Here is a 15,271-nt window from a genome sequence, read left to right on the forward strand (position 1 = left end):
TCAGAAAAAATGTTACACTTTAAATAAGCTCGTAGAAATTATGAAGTGCAATGCAAAATTCACATGACGTTTTCATATACTGTACTTTACAAAAGTCCACCAAAGCAAAACATTGACTCTTCAAAGCAATTTTGCCCTCCTGCTACCTTGCATTGCCTTTCTGGCCAACCTTCCTTCGTTCCATTCCTCCTGCACAGGGAAACCTCTTTGGCGGGAAGGGCGCTTTGGTGGAAATCTTTGAAAGGTGCGGATTTAACCTCCCTGAGTGTCTAACTTACTGCGGAGATTTTAAGAGGAGATAGCTGATAGCTGAAAATGCCGTCAGAACCTTGCAAAACGCGTAACAAATGTACACCTACACCAGTCCTGCTCAGCGCAATCTCGATATACGAAGGTGGGCAATTCCCCGGCTAAAACTTCCTGCTTCCTCTAAAACCACGGGTTAGACAATTCACCCGAATAGTAAGCAACAATCAGATCTGCGCATGCTCTGCTGGTGGACAGCGCCCCTCCTCCTCCTAGTCGGAAGTCCCGGTTTGTTTAGTAAATTACGACAGTCGTAAACTGAGATTTTTGTGACGGCTTCCCAACTTTACGACAATCACTATGGCGGCTGCCGGTGGTGGGTTTGAAAATGCGAGGGTCGTCGACGAGCGTAAAGAACAGACTTGGATTTCCAGGACCGAGGTGTTGGGACAGGTACCTCTGTTTGGGGGCTTCGTGAACCATTTAGAATTGAGAGAGTGGAGGCTTTCTGGGAGCCAGGCCTCTGGTTCTCCTGCCTCCCCGCAGCCTTGGTATCTCACCTTACCTGGTTGTGTGGGGGTAGATGTCTCCCTTTGGAATGCCCGCAAATTCTTGGGTATTTTCTGCCTCCTAGATGCTCTGGCAGGCTCCAGTTGCTTATACTCTTTTCAGTAAGACTTGTTTATTTCCTCTGAATTTCCATATCTTTTAAATCATCCATTCTTGACATTTCTATCACCTGATCACCTGAGCTGCGCACTTTCGAAGAACTCCGCCACTTACAACGACTCTCTCTGCGTTTTATATAGTCTCAATCCTCGCTCTTGCTATATCTGAAATGAAATTTTCCGTTTCCAGGAACACATGTAAGCCTTGTCAGAGTAGACCGTTTCATTCTCCTTTTAAACTATTTATATCAGTTATTGGCTTATTGTAAATACTTACTGATGCAAACAAGGATTGAGACAAGAGACCCAGAGAATTCAGCACTTCGAAAAAGGTTGAGAAGCATTCTATTTCTCATTAAGATTGAGATGGGGTAGAGGTAACATAAAGAATGCAGGAAGTAAACTGTACTATTGAATTATCTGACAAGATGTAAGAAGTGTGGCAATGAAGGGGAAAAGTTGTAGTTGGAGAGCAATGTAAGGTGAAACAAGTGATGGATTTTGTTTTAAGCTGAAACAGTTTAAAACGAGTTTAAATGCAGACGAGAAGGAGCCGGTATACAGACAGGAAGGAGAAGGTGTAGCGACTACAGCCAGATTTACAGGGGAAGAGAGGGCAATAAGTCTTAGGTGAAAGGTTGGTGTTGTTCCCTGATTTCAGCATATGTAATATACGTGTATAATAAATATCCTTCATCCTTGTCTCTGATATTTCAGGCAGTTTTTGGAGAGAGTAGGGTTTGTGATAAATTGTATAGTAGAGCTACGTACAGAGGTTTGAGAAGGACCAACCCCAGCTTTGAAATTTGGGGGAAGAATGAAAAGGCAGGAACAACTTCCTAGAAAGATCTTACTTTATTTGACTGTTGTTGAAAGATGAATAAAAATTAGCAATATAATCATTTGTTTTTAGAAAGGTGATTCTTCCTGAAGCATTTTGGGGGTGTTGGTAGAGGAGTTTGGGCACTGCAGACTGAAGGTGTGGAGGTCAGTCCCCAGATAGTTACAAAAGTGTCAGGCAGTATCAGTGCGATAGTGAAGGGAAAAGAGATTCAAGTCATATTTGAGGTAGGGAGCTTAGGGAGAGGGAAGGGTCTACAGTAGGTCCCCGGATTCTGTCTTTGATTGGTGGCTCATTTCACTAGAGATTGGTAATTGGTAATGCAATTGGTAATGTGGAAGGAGAGTTTTTTGTTTAAATCTTTCTTATACTTTGGTAGAAGCAAATTCCTGGTAAGCCTTATATGAAAGAGGGAGAAGTTTTTGTTTTGCTTTTTTGTGAAAGGCAAGTGGATCAATTGTTAATTTTTCTTTTTTCACTGTTTTAGGCTAAAGCCAATTTTGAAAAGGAAGAAAGGCGTAAAGAACTTAAACGACTTTGGGGTAAGGAAACATGGATGCTACCTGATGTGAATAAGCGACTTGAACAAATCTCACAGGTGAATACTAACAGGCTTACTTGATGTAAGCTTATCTGTCTTTTTTTTTCTTTTTGTACTTATTCAAGTTAATATTGGAGGAGTAACTTTATAGACTATTTTTGCAAGTTACAGAATGAATATCACATAGTTGGCATTACTGAATATTTTCTCACTCTGGCCAAATAATATTTTGGACATAATGACATTGGAAAGATTTTGTTAGTTGAGTTGGCTGGTAGAAAACTTAGCTTCAAATTTCTAGCCCACTTGTGGCAAGTTTATGGATCTAAAAAGTTATGCGTTTTAAGCTTAATGTCATGCTTTTATTTCTTTTTCTTTTTTTTTTAGGGGGATTGTCTCAATCCTTGTTTTCTCTTCCCACAGTTTATGCTATCTTGTTATATTTTATGTGGCTAGTAATCTTCTATAAATTCTTTTGGGCCTATTGAAGGAGATACACACACACGTATGTCTGTGCATATATGTGTTTATTTGATTATATCTGTCAATGTATCTACAAATAAAACTTCCCTCATATTTTTCTAAGAAATTTTAGCTATATGATTTATTAGTAGTGGCATATATTATAGAAGTATGGTAAAGTTTCTTAGAAGAAATTATTTATTTAGTCATATTCCTTGTTTCCTTTCATGAAAGATTTAAAGTTTTTTGGAATATAGAGGTTTCTTTTCCTCAAAATACTTCCTTTTAAAGTAAGCTAAACTAAATTCTTACCTTTTAAACATGATTATTTATAGGAACACTCTGTGAAGAAAAAGAAGAAAAAAGACAAACATTCAAGAAAAGTAAAAAAAGAGAAGAAAAAAAAGAACAAGAAACAAAAGTGTGAAAAAAACAATGAGTCAACTGACAGTTCATCAGTAAGTATGTACTAAAACTAACCAAAGCAGCTACTTGAGAAAATTGTATTTAGAGGAACAACATATGCGAACCTAAAATATATATGAGAACTTAGATAATATTATTAGTTAGGATATGAAAATGCCTGGGAGACATCTACTTGGAGGTGTCCAGGAAATGGTAGAAATATGGATCTTAGGTTATAGATAAAGGTAAGAGGAGGGAGATACATTTTGAGAATCATTGCTCATTGAAGCCATTAGAATGGATGAATTGCCTAGGGTAATTGAAAAGAAAGAAGAATACCGATACTGAGGAGCCAGACAGAAAATAAAGGATATTAAGTAGAAGTAGTTGGAAAATTAGGAGAAGCAGGAAAGAGTAGTACTGTAAAATAAGGGAAAAGAGTGCCAAGATATTTCAGAGTCTGTTACTTCTGTTTGCTTTTCATAGAAATTAACATTTAAGTCTTTAAAATAGGTTGTATTTATATATTTATCTTTGGGACAAAAAGGAAGAGAATGCTGGGTCTGCTTTGTCTCTAGCCAGGTCTGGGGTGAGAGGACTCACAGAGGATAGGAATGCAGGCCAAACCCTCATGCTTATTTTCAGGAAGAGAAAGGTATGTTGTGCTTAGTGAGTGATGAGCTAGAGATGTTTAGGGATAATTGGACTCATAGGTACGATCTTCAGAGGATTATACTCTCAGTTGAATCATCATGTTTGACAATCTGGCCTTCTTGTAGTTTCAGAAATTAAATTTTTGGCAGTGTACCCTGAGATGATAATTGGCTCATGAAAGCCTATCTTATTTGAGAACGCAGTATCTTAATTCATAGTGAGAAATACACCTGGATAGTTTTATTGACTATCCAGCATATTTTGTAATGGTAGGAATATTATATAGAAAAAAAATTTTTTTGGAATATAACTCAGCACAGAGGGAGTTAGAAAATCTTAATGAGAAAAGAAGATAGAGGTACTTTTTCCACAATTGTGGGATTGAGTTGCTGACCCCATTGAGAATCTGATAAAAGTGATCTTTTCTTCAAAAAGAAATTTATATACAAAGTTGTTTATTTCAGGGGAGTTTGTAAAACTCCCAGGAGTTTACACAAGGATCACAGGTTAAGAATCCTCATTCCATGGGGATATATCTGCCAGGGCAACTAAACATTTATGTCAATTGATTAAGGGCACTTGCTTCCCTTTATTAGAGACACACTGTCCTGTTCTTTGTTGTTCTTGTTGCTATTGCTGTTCTTCTCTGCAACATACATAAGTCTTTTTGTTGCAATATATAGCATGTACATTTATACATACCTATTAAGTTGTATAACATATACCTTAGAGAGAGTAGTTTGAATGAATGCTCAGTGCCCACATCACACTGAAGTTGACTGAAGAAGAACAGAGAAACTTATACTGACAGTGAAGGGTAGGAAAGACAGAATGATAGCTAGGGGAATCAAGTTGGTTGGGAGGTCTTTTTGAGAAAATGTTTTTAGGAAGAGAGGGATAAATATTGCTGAGGAGAATGCTAAGTTTGGGTGAGCAAGCTTCCAGGGGAAGGGGTAAGCTTAGACGGGAAGTAGGATCACCTTCTCTTCTGAGCTAGAGGGAAGTAGTAAAGATGTATACAAATACAGATAAATAAGGAGGAGGTAGCAGATAAATAAGAAGGGGAGCAGATTATTGATGGTGTTTCTGCTTGATGTTCTCTGTTTCCTTTGTGAAGTAGAAGGTAAAATCATCATCTGAGATGACAACTTGGGAGTAGAAGTAGGATGGAGGGACTGAGGAAATAGTATAGATTTGAAACAACTTTGCTTAGGTAATAAAAGAAGCAAATGAATTGCTGGGAACCATTGAGGATCCATGTGAGGCTGGAAAGCATATCTTGACTGTCAGAGTTTCTATTTTTTTTTCTTTTAACTTTTAAAATGAGCTTTACTGAGGTATAATTTATATATAATAAAATAATCCTATATTAATTGTACTATTTAGTGAATATACCTTTTTAACTGTCAGTTAAGATAGCATTTCCATTCCCCATAAAGTTCTTCATGGCTCTTTGCAATCAGTTCCTCCTCACCCTCTCTCCTCCTCCACTCTGGGATTGGGCAGGCATAGATCTGCTTTAGCACACTATAGATTAGTTTTCGCTGTTCTAGAATTTCATATGAATATTCATATATGATTGACTCTTGAACAACACGGGTTTGGACTGCACAGGTTCATTTGTACGTGGATCCTTTTCGAGGAATATGTACTATAGTACTGCACGATCTACAGTTGGTTAGTTGAATCTGCGGATGTGGAACCATAGATATGGATGGCCAACTGTAAAGTTACATGTGGATTTTCCACTGCACGGAGGATCAGCACCCCTAACCCCCACATTGTTCAAGGGTCAACTGTAATATGATCCTTTTTGTGTCGGGCTTCTTTGGCTTTACATAATGTTTTTGCAACTCACGTAATTGCATGTATCAGTATTTCCTTTCTCTTTATTGCTATATTCCAGTGTATGAATATACCATAATTTGCTTATCTGTCTTATCTGTTCAAAGTCATTTGGGTGGTTTTTTAGTTTGCGCTAGTATGAATAAAGCTACTGTGAATGTTTGTGTACAAGTCATTTGGTGGACATGTTTTTCTCTTGGAAGAATGCTATAGTTTTCCAAAGTGTTTGGACCATTTTACACTCCTACCAGCAATATATGAGAATTCCAGTTATTCTACACCTTTGCAAGCACTTGGAATTTTCAGCCTTTGTACTTTTTTGACCATCCTACTATGTGTAGTAATATTTCATGTGATATTTCCCTGAACACCAGTGATGTAGAGCATTACTTTAAGTCTTTATTGGCCATTCTGTTTTCTTTTATGAAGTCCAATTTATTAATTATTTTCTTTTATCATTAATTTTTCGTAGTTACTGCTTTTGGTGTCCTAATTTTTGCACATCTCAAGGTTGTGAAGATTTTCTCCTGTGTTTTTTTCAAGAAGTTTTGTAGCTTTGGCTTTTTCGTTTATCAGCGATTCATTTTGAGTTAATTTTTGCTTATGGTATGTAGTAAGTGTCAAATTTCAGTTTTTCCACGTGGATTTCCACTTGTTCCAGCATCATTTGTTGAGAAGGCTAACCTTTCTTTGTTGAATTACTTAGGCTCCTTTGTTTTAAATACAATTGAGCATATATATTTGTGGGTTAATTTCTAGACTCTGTTCTGTTCCCTTGGCTTGTATGTCTCTCCTTGGCCAGTAAATAAACTGTTGTAATTACTGCAAGTTTAGGGTAAGTCTTGGAATAAGGTAGTGTAAGTTCTATGATTTTGTTCTTTTTGAAAATTGTTTGCTACTCTAAGTTCTTTGCATTTTTAAAATAAATTTTAGAATCAGCCTATCACTTTCAACAAAAGTATGTACTGATATTTTGATTGGAATTGTTTTGCATCAATAGATCAATTTTGGGAGAATTAATATCTTAAAATAGAGAGTCTTCCAACCCATCATGCATGTGGTATATCTCTCCATCTCTTTAAGTCTTCTTTAATTTCTCTCACAGTGTTCTGGAATTTTCAGTGTAGAGGTCTTACTATCATCTTTTGTTATATTTTTTATATTTTATTTTCTTGGGGTGCTGTTGGAAATGGAATGAAAAAAATAAGTTTTATTTTTTGTGTATTTGCAGCTAGCATGTACGTTTACAGTGGATTTTTGTATATTTACCTTGTATCTTGTCACCTTGCTAAATTCACAAGTACTAGTGTTAGGTTTTTTTGGTTGATTCTTAGTACATGATTATATTATGTGTGAATAAAGACACTTTTTTTTCTTTCCGATCTCTAGGTGTTTTATCCCATTTGTTAATTTTTTGTTATTTTATTTCACTCGCTAGGCCTTCAATATAGTGTTGAATAGAAGTGGTGAGAGTGGACATCCTTACCTGTTCTTTATCTTAAGTGGAAAGCATTTATCTTTCACCTTTAAGCATGATGTTAGCTGTGGGCTTTTCATGTATGCCCTTTTAGACTGAGTAAATTCTCCTCTATTTTTATTTTTTTCTAAGAGTTGGTGTCTTGAATAGCATTGGATTTTGTCAAATACTTTTTCTGCATCTATTTATATAATCATATGATTTTTCTCCTTTATTCTGTTAGTATGGAGAATTACATTGGTTGATTTTTGAATGTTACAGCAACCTGAATTTCTGGGATATACTCTATTTGGTTATTTTTGTTTATTTAATTATAAAATATTTTCTTTATATATACTCACAAGCACATTTTATTTTATATATATTTTTTCTGATATGATTTGCTCACAATTAGTTGAGAATATTTGCATCTGTGTTTATGAGGGGTATTGGGTTTTGTTGTAAGGGTAATGCTGGCCTCACGTATGAATTAGGAAATGTTCCCTGTTCTTCCATTTGTAGAAGAGTTTGTGCAGGATTGGTGTGATTTCTTCCTTAAAGGATTGTTAAAACTCACTAGTCAAACTGTTTGGGCCTGCAGTTTTCTTTGTGGGATGCTTAAAGCACACATTTAATTTCTTTAATATCTGTATTAAATGTTTTCTCTTTATTCTTGAGTTAGTTTTGGAATTAAGGTTTGCAAGGAATTTGTTTATTTCATCTAAATTTTTGAATTTATTGTCATAATATTGTAATATTCCTTTATTGTCCTTTTAATGTCTGTTGAGTCTGTAGTTATGTCCCCTCTTTCATTCCTGATTTTGGCTATTTCTATTTTCTCATTGTTTCCTTTAGAATAGTTTTAGGTTTATCAATTTTATTAATCTTTTCAAAGAATTGCCTTTTAGTTTCATTAATTTTCTAGTTGTGTATTTTCTATTTTATTGATTTCCACTCTCTTTTTACTGTTTCTTTCCTATTACCTATTTTGTATTTAATTTGCTCTTCTTTTTCTAGCTTCCTGAAGTGGGTTGTGTAGGTCTTTGATTCTAAATCTTTCTTATTTTCGAATGAGTATTTAATCTACAATTTTTTCTCCTAACACTGTTGTATCTCCATCTAACTAATTTTGATGTGTTATGTTTTCATTGTCATCTTTTCAAAATATTTTCTAATTGATTTTGTTACTTTTTTTAAACTTACAGACTATATATGAGTTTAAAATTTTCCAGGTATTTGTGGATTTAACCAGTTTTGTTTTTGACTTCAAATTTAATTCTATTGTTGTCACAAAACATACTCTGTATAATTTAGTTTTAAAAAAAAATCATAGAGACTAATTTTATGGCCTAGCCTATGCTCTATCTTGGTGAAAATTCCTTATGTAATTGAAATGAATGTATATTCAGCTGTTGTTAGTTGTAGTGTTCTGTGAATGTCAACATGGGAAAGTTTATTCATAGTGTTAAGTCATCTGTATTCTTACTGATTTTCTGTTTTCCTCTTCTGTCAGTTACTGAGAGAGCAGCAGTAAAATCTGTGTTGTGGATTTGTCTTTTTCTTCTTTCAGTTTTGTCAGTTTTTGCCTTATGTATTTTGAAGTCTTGTTAGATACATACACATTTAAGATTGTTGTATCTCCTTGATGAATTGATGATTATATTATGAAATGTTCCTCTTTATTTCTGGTAATATTCTTCTTTAAGGTCTACTTTTGTCTCATAGTAATAAAGCCTTTTCAGTTTTCTGACTTTTTGTTTTCATGGTGTATTTATTTTTATTCTTTTAGTTTTAATGTATCTGTTTATTTTATATTGAAAGTATTTCTTGTGGACAGTCTGTGTTTGGGGCTTGCTTTTTTATCTAGCTTATCAGTTTCTTCCTTTTAAATTAGAGGATTTTCTCCACTATATAATATGACAGCCATATTGACTAACATTTCTGGTAAAAATTTACTGAAGTTATATCAGGTTGAAAGTTCATTTCTTCAGGGTCACTAGCCAGATTTTTTAAGTGTTTGTAGACACACATGGCTAGGTTAGTGGCTACCATATTGGGCGGTGTAGGTATAGAAAGATCCTATTAGATAGTGCTGGTTTAGATTATTAATGTTTAATGTAATTACAGGTATGTTTGAGTTTGTCTGCCATCTTGCTTTCCCTTTTCTATTTGTCCCATTTATTTTTTCTCTTCCTAGCTTCATTTGGGTTAGTTGGTTTTATTTTAGTGTTCTTATTTGTTTATTCATTCATTGATTCATTCTATGTTTTTTTAGTTGAATGAAAGATTTTTAAAATTTTGTAGTGCCTTATACTTTTCAAAAGTTTCACAGACATGATTTAATATAATCCCATAATAACCCTTAATTTTAATCCCCTGTGCCTATATTGCCCCTTTCCCCTTCTCTCTCCCCACTGTTAACTACTAGTTTACCCTCTATATCTGTGAGTCTGCTTTCTTTTTGTTTTATTCACTAGTTTGTTTTATTTTTAGATACCACATATAAGTGATATTTTGTAGTATTTGTCTTTCTTTGTCTCACTTACTACTTCACTTAGCATAATGCCCTCCAGGTCTGTCCATGTTGCTGCAAATGGCAAAACTTCATTCTTTTTTATGGCTGAGTAGTATTCTGTTCTATTATATATATATATATATATATATATATATATATATATATATATATATATATATATATGCCATATCTTTATCCATTCATCTGTTGGTGGACATTTCAGTTGCTTCCATACCTTGGTGATTGTAAATAATGCTGCTCTGAACATTAGGGTTCATGTATCTTTTTGAATTAGTGTCTTTGTTTTTTGGGGGTATATACTTGGGAGTGGAATTGCTAGATCATATGGTAGTTGTATTTTTAGTTTTTTGAGAAACCTCCATACTGTTTTCCACAGTGGCTGCACCAGTTTACATTTCACCAACAGTGTAGCATGGTTCCCTTTTCTTCACATCCTTGTCATTTGTCATTTGCGTTCTTTTTGATGATAGCCATTCTGACAGGTGTGAGGTGATATCTCATTGTGGTTTTGATTTGCATTTCCCTGATAATTAACGATGTTGAGTATCTTTTTGCCCATCAGCCATCTTCATTTCCTCTTTGGAAAAATGTCTGTTCAGTTCTTCTGCCCATTTTTTAAATGGGTTATTTGTTTTTTTGATTACGAGTTGTATGAGTTGTTTATATATGTGGGGTATTAACCCCTTTCAGTCATATCATTTGCAAATATTTTCTCCCATTCAGTAGGTTGTCTTTTCGTTTTGTCAGTTGTTTCCTTTGCTGTGCCAAAGATTTTAAGTTTAATTAGGTCCCATTTATTTACTTTTGATTCTGTTTCCTTTGCTTTAAGAGACGGATCCAAAAATATATTGCTGTGATATATGTCAGAGTGTTCTGCCTATGTTTTCTTTTAGGAGTTTTATAGTATAGGTCTTATATTTAGGTCTTTAATACATTTTGAGTTTATATTTGTATACGGTGTTAGAGAATGTTCTAATTTCATTCTTTTATGTGTAGCTGTCCAGTTTTCCCAGCACCACTTATTGAAGGGACTGTCTTTTCTCCATTGTATATTTTTGCCTCCTTTGTCATAGATTAATTGACCATAGGTGTGTGGGTTTATTTCTGGGCTCTCTATCCTGTTGCATTGATCTATGTCTTTTTTTTTGGTGCCAGTGCCGTACTGTTTTTATTACTGTAGTTTTGTAGTATAATCTGAAGTCTGGAAGCATGATTCCTCCATCTCTGTTCTTCTTTCTCAAGATAGCTTTAGCTATTCAGTGCCTTTTGTGTTTCCATACAAGTTTTAAAATTATTTGTTCTAGTTCTGTGAAAAACGCCATTGGTAATTTGATAGGGATTGCAGTGAATCTGTAGATTGCCTTGGGTAGTATGGTCATTTTAACAATGTTAATTCTTTCGATCCAAGAACACAGGTATATCTTTCTGTTTGTGTCTTCTTCAGTTTCTTTCATCAGTGTCTTATATTTTTCCGAGTACAGGTCTTTTACCTCGCTAGGTAGGCTTATTCCTAGATATTTTATTCTTTTTGATGTGGTGGTAAATGGGGTTGTTTCTTACATTCTGTTTCTGATAGTTCACTTTTGGTGTATAGAGATGCAACAGATTTCTGTATATTAGTATTGTATCCTGCAACTTTACTGAATTCATAGATAAGCTCTAGTAGTTTTCTGGTAGTGCTTTTAGGATTTTCTATGTATAGTGTCATGTCACTTCTAGATAATGACAGTTTTACTTCTTCTGTTCCAATTTGGACTCCTTTTATTTCTTTTTCTTGTCCGATTGTGGCTAGGACTTCTAAAACTATGTTGAATGAAAGTGGCAAGAGTGGGCATCCTTGTTTTGTTCCTGATCTTAGAGGAAATTGAACATGACGTTAGCTGTGGATTTGTCATATATGGCCTTTATTATGCCCACTTTCTGGAGAGTTTTTATCATAAATGTTGAACTTTAATGTAAGGTTTTTCTGCATCTATTGAGATGGTCATATGGTTTTAATTCTTCAATTTGTTAATGTGGTGTATCACATTGATTGACTTGTAAGTATTGAAAAATCCTTGCATCCCTGGGGTAAATCCTACTTGACAAAGGTGAATGATCCTTTTAATGTATTGTTGGATTGAATTTGCTTATCTCCTGTTGAGGAGTTTTGCATCTATCTTCAGCAGTGATATTGGCCGGTAATTTTTTTTTCTCAATATGTTTGTCTGGTTTTGGTATTAGGGTGATTCTGGCCTCAGAGAATGAGTTTGGAAATGTTCCTTCCTCTGCAATTTTTTTGGAATAGTTTGAGAAGGATAGCTGTTAACTCTTCTAAATGTTTGGTAGAATTCATGTGTGAAGCCATCTGGTCCTGGACTTTTGTCTGTTTGGAGTTTGTTTTTTTTTTTAAATTACTGATTCAGTTTCATTACTGATAATTGATGTATTCATACTTTTCTATTTCTTCTTGGTTCACTCTTGGGAGATTGTACCTTTCCAAGAATTTGTCTGTTTCTTCTAGGTTTTTCATTTTATTGGCATATAGTTGTTCTTAGTAGACTCTTTTGACCTTTTGTATTTCTGTGGTGTTGTAACTTATACTTTTTCATTTCTGATTGGACCATTTCTCTTTTTCTCTGATGAATCTGGCTAAAGGTTTATTGGTTTTGTTTATCTTTTCAGAGAGCAAGCTTTTAGTTTCATTGATCTTTTCTGTTGTTTTTTTAAGTCTCTGTTTCATTTATTTCTGCTCTGATCTTTATGGTTTCTTTCCTTCTACTAACTTTGAGTTTTGTTTCTTCTTTTGCTTGTTTCTTCAGGGGTAAGTTAGGTTCTTTATTTGAGTTTTTTCTTGCTTCCTGACATAAGCTTGTATCACTGTAAAGTTCCCTCTTAGAACTGCTTTTTCTCATCCCGTATGTTTTGGATCATCATCTTTTCAGTGTTATTTGTCTCTAGGTATTATTTCCTCTTTGATTTCTTCAGTGATCCATTGGGTTTTTAGTAGCAAATTCTTTAGCCTCCACGTGTTTGTGTTTTTGTTTTTAACGTCTTTATTGGGGTATAATTGCTTTACAGTGGTGTGTTAGTTTCTGCTTTATAACAAAGTGAATCAGTTATACATATACATATGTTCCCATATTTCTTCCCTCTTGCGTCTCCCTCCCTCCCACCCTCCCTATCCCACCCCTCCAGGCTGTCACAAAGCACCGAGCCAATATCCCTGTGCCATGCGGCTGCTTCCCACTAGCTATCTACCTTACTACGTTTGTTAGTGTGTATATGTCCATGACTCTCTCGCGCCCTGTCACAGCTCACCCTTCCCCCTCCCCATAACCTCAAGTCCGTTCTCTAGTAGGTCTGTGTCTTTATTCCTGCCTTACCCCTAGGTTCTTCATGACATTTTTTTTTCTTAAATTCCATATATATGTGTTAGCATACGGTATTTGTCTTTTTCTTTCTGACTTACTTCGCTCTGTATGACAGACTCTAGGTCCATCCACCTCATTACAAATAGCTCAATTTCATTTCTTTTTATGGCTGAGTAATATTCCATTGTATATATGTGCCACATCTTCTTTATCTATTCATCGGATGATGGGCACTTAGGTTGTTTCCATCTCTGGGCTATTGTAAATAGAGCTGCAATGAACATTTTGGTACATGACTCTTTTGAATTATGGTTTTCTCAGGGTATATGCCCAGTAGTGGGATTGCTGGGTCATATGGTAGTTCTATTTGTAGCTTTTTAAGGAACCTCCATACTGTTCTCCATAGTGGCTGAACCAATTCACATTCCCACCAGCAGTGCAAGAGTGTTCCCTTTTCTCCACACCCTCTCCAGCATTTATTGTTTCTAGATTTTTTGATGATGGCCATTCTGACTGGTGTGAGATGATATCTCATTGTAGTTTTGATTTGCATTTCTCTAATGATTAATGATGTTGAGCATTCTTTCATGTGTTTGTTGGCAGTCTGTATATCTTCTTTGGAGAAATGTCTGTTTAGGTCTTCTGCCCATTTTTGGATTGGGTTGTTTGTTTTTTTGTTATTGAGCTGCATGAGCTGCTTGTAAATTTTGGAGATTAATCCTTTGTCGGTTGCTTCATTTGCAAATATTTTCTCCCATTCTGAGGGTTGTCTTTTGGTCTTGTTTATGGTTTCCTTTGCTGTGCAAAAGCTTTTAAGTTTCATTAGGTCCCATTTGTTTATTTTTGTTTTTATTTCCATTACTCTAGGAGGTGGGTCAGAAAGGATCTTGCTGTGACTTATGTCATAGAGTGTTCTGCCTATGTTTTCCTCTAATAGTTTGATAGTTTCTGGCCTTATATTTAGGTCTTTAATCCATTTTGAGCTTATTTTTGTGTATGGTGTTAGGGAGTGATCTAATCTCATACTTTTACATGTACCTGTCCAGTTTTCCCAGCACCACTTATTGAAGAGGCTGTCCTTTCTCCACTGTACATTCCTGCCACTTTATCAAAGATAAGGTGTCCATATGTGCGTGGGTTTATCTCTGGGCTTTCTATCCCTTTCCATTGATCTATCTTTCTGTTTTTGTGCCAGTACCATACCATCTTGATAACTGTAGCTTTGTAGTATAGTCTGAAGTCAGGGAGCCTGATTCCTCCAGTTCCTTTTTTCGTTCTCAAGATTGCTTTGGCTATTCGGGGTCTTTTGTGTTTCCATACAAATTGCAAAATTTTTTGTTCTAGTTCTGTGAAAAATGCCAGTGGTAGTTTGATAGAGATTGCACTGAATCTATAGATTGCTTTGGGTAGTAGAGTCATTTTCACAATGTTGATTCTTCCAATCCAAGAACATGGTATATCTCTCCATCTATTTGTATCATCTTTAATTTCTTTCATCAGTGTCTTATAATTTTCTGCATACAGGTCTTTTGTCTCCTTAGGTAGGTTTATTCCTAGATATTTTATTCTTTTTGTTGCAATGGTAAATGGGAGTGTTTTCTTGATTTCACTTTCAGATTTTTCATCATTAGTATATAGGAATGCCAGAGATTTCTGTGCATTAATTTTGTATCCTGCCACTTTACCAAATTCATTGATTAGCTCTAGTAGTTTTCTGGTAGCATCTTTATGATTCTCTATGTATAGGATCATGTCATCTGCAAACAGTGACAGCTTTACTTCTTCTTCTCTGATTTGGATTCCTTTTATTTCCTTTTCTTCTCTGATTGCTGTGGCTAAAACTTCCAAAACTATGTTGAATAAGAGTGGTGAGAGTGGGCAACCTTGTCTTGTTCCTGATCTTAGTGGAAATGCTTTCAGTTTTTCACCATTGAGGATGATGTTTGCTGTGGGCTTGTCATATATGGCCTTTATTATGTTGAGGAAAGTTCCCTCTATGCCTACTTTCTGCAGGGTTTTTATCATAAATGGGTGTTGAATTTTGTCAAAAGCTTTCTCTGCATCTATTGAGATGATCATATGGTTTTTCTCCTTCAATTTGTTAATATGATTTATCACATTGATAGATTTGCGTATATTGAAGAATCCTTGCATTCCTGGAATAAACCACACTTGATCATGGTGTATGATCCTTTTAATGTGCTGTTGGATTCTGTTTGCTAGTATTTTGTTGAGGATTTTTGCATCTATGATCATCAGTGATA

The 15,271-nt window shown here is 35.1% G+C and overlaps 1 protein-coding gene across 3 annotated transcripts in view; it reads left to right on the plus strand.

Annotated features, from left to right (window-relative positions):
• The first annotated feature begins 539 nt into the window (after nucleotides 1–539).
• Nucleotides 540–15,271, plus strand: part of CWF19L2 (CWF19 like cell cycle control factor 2) — a 193,580-nt gene continuing 178,848 nt past the window's right edge. For all 3 annotated transcript variants that reach the window (XM_067750901.1, XM_067750903.1, XM_067750902.1), the window contains exons 1-3: nucleotides 540–699; nucleotides 2,243–2,353; nucleotides 3,094–3,216. In XM_067750901.1, the coding sequence (XP_067607002.1) occupies nucleotides 607–699; nucleotides 2,243–2,353; nucleotides 3,094–3,216 (327 nt within the window). In that variant the 5' untranslated portion in view covers nucleotides 540–606. The remainder of the gene's footprint in view (nucleotides 700–2,242; nucleotides 2,354–3,093; nucleotides 3,217–15,271) is intronic.

Source organism: Pseudorca crassidens, chromosome 9, assembly GCF_039906515.1.
Source record: "Pseudorca crassidens isolate mPseCra1 chromosome 9, mPseCra1.hap1, whole genome shotgun sequence".
In the NCBI taxonomy this organism is placed as follows: Eukaryota; Metazoa; Chordata; class Mammalia; order Artiodactyla; family Delphinidae; genus Pseudorca; species Pseudorca crassidens.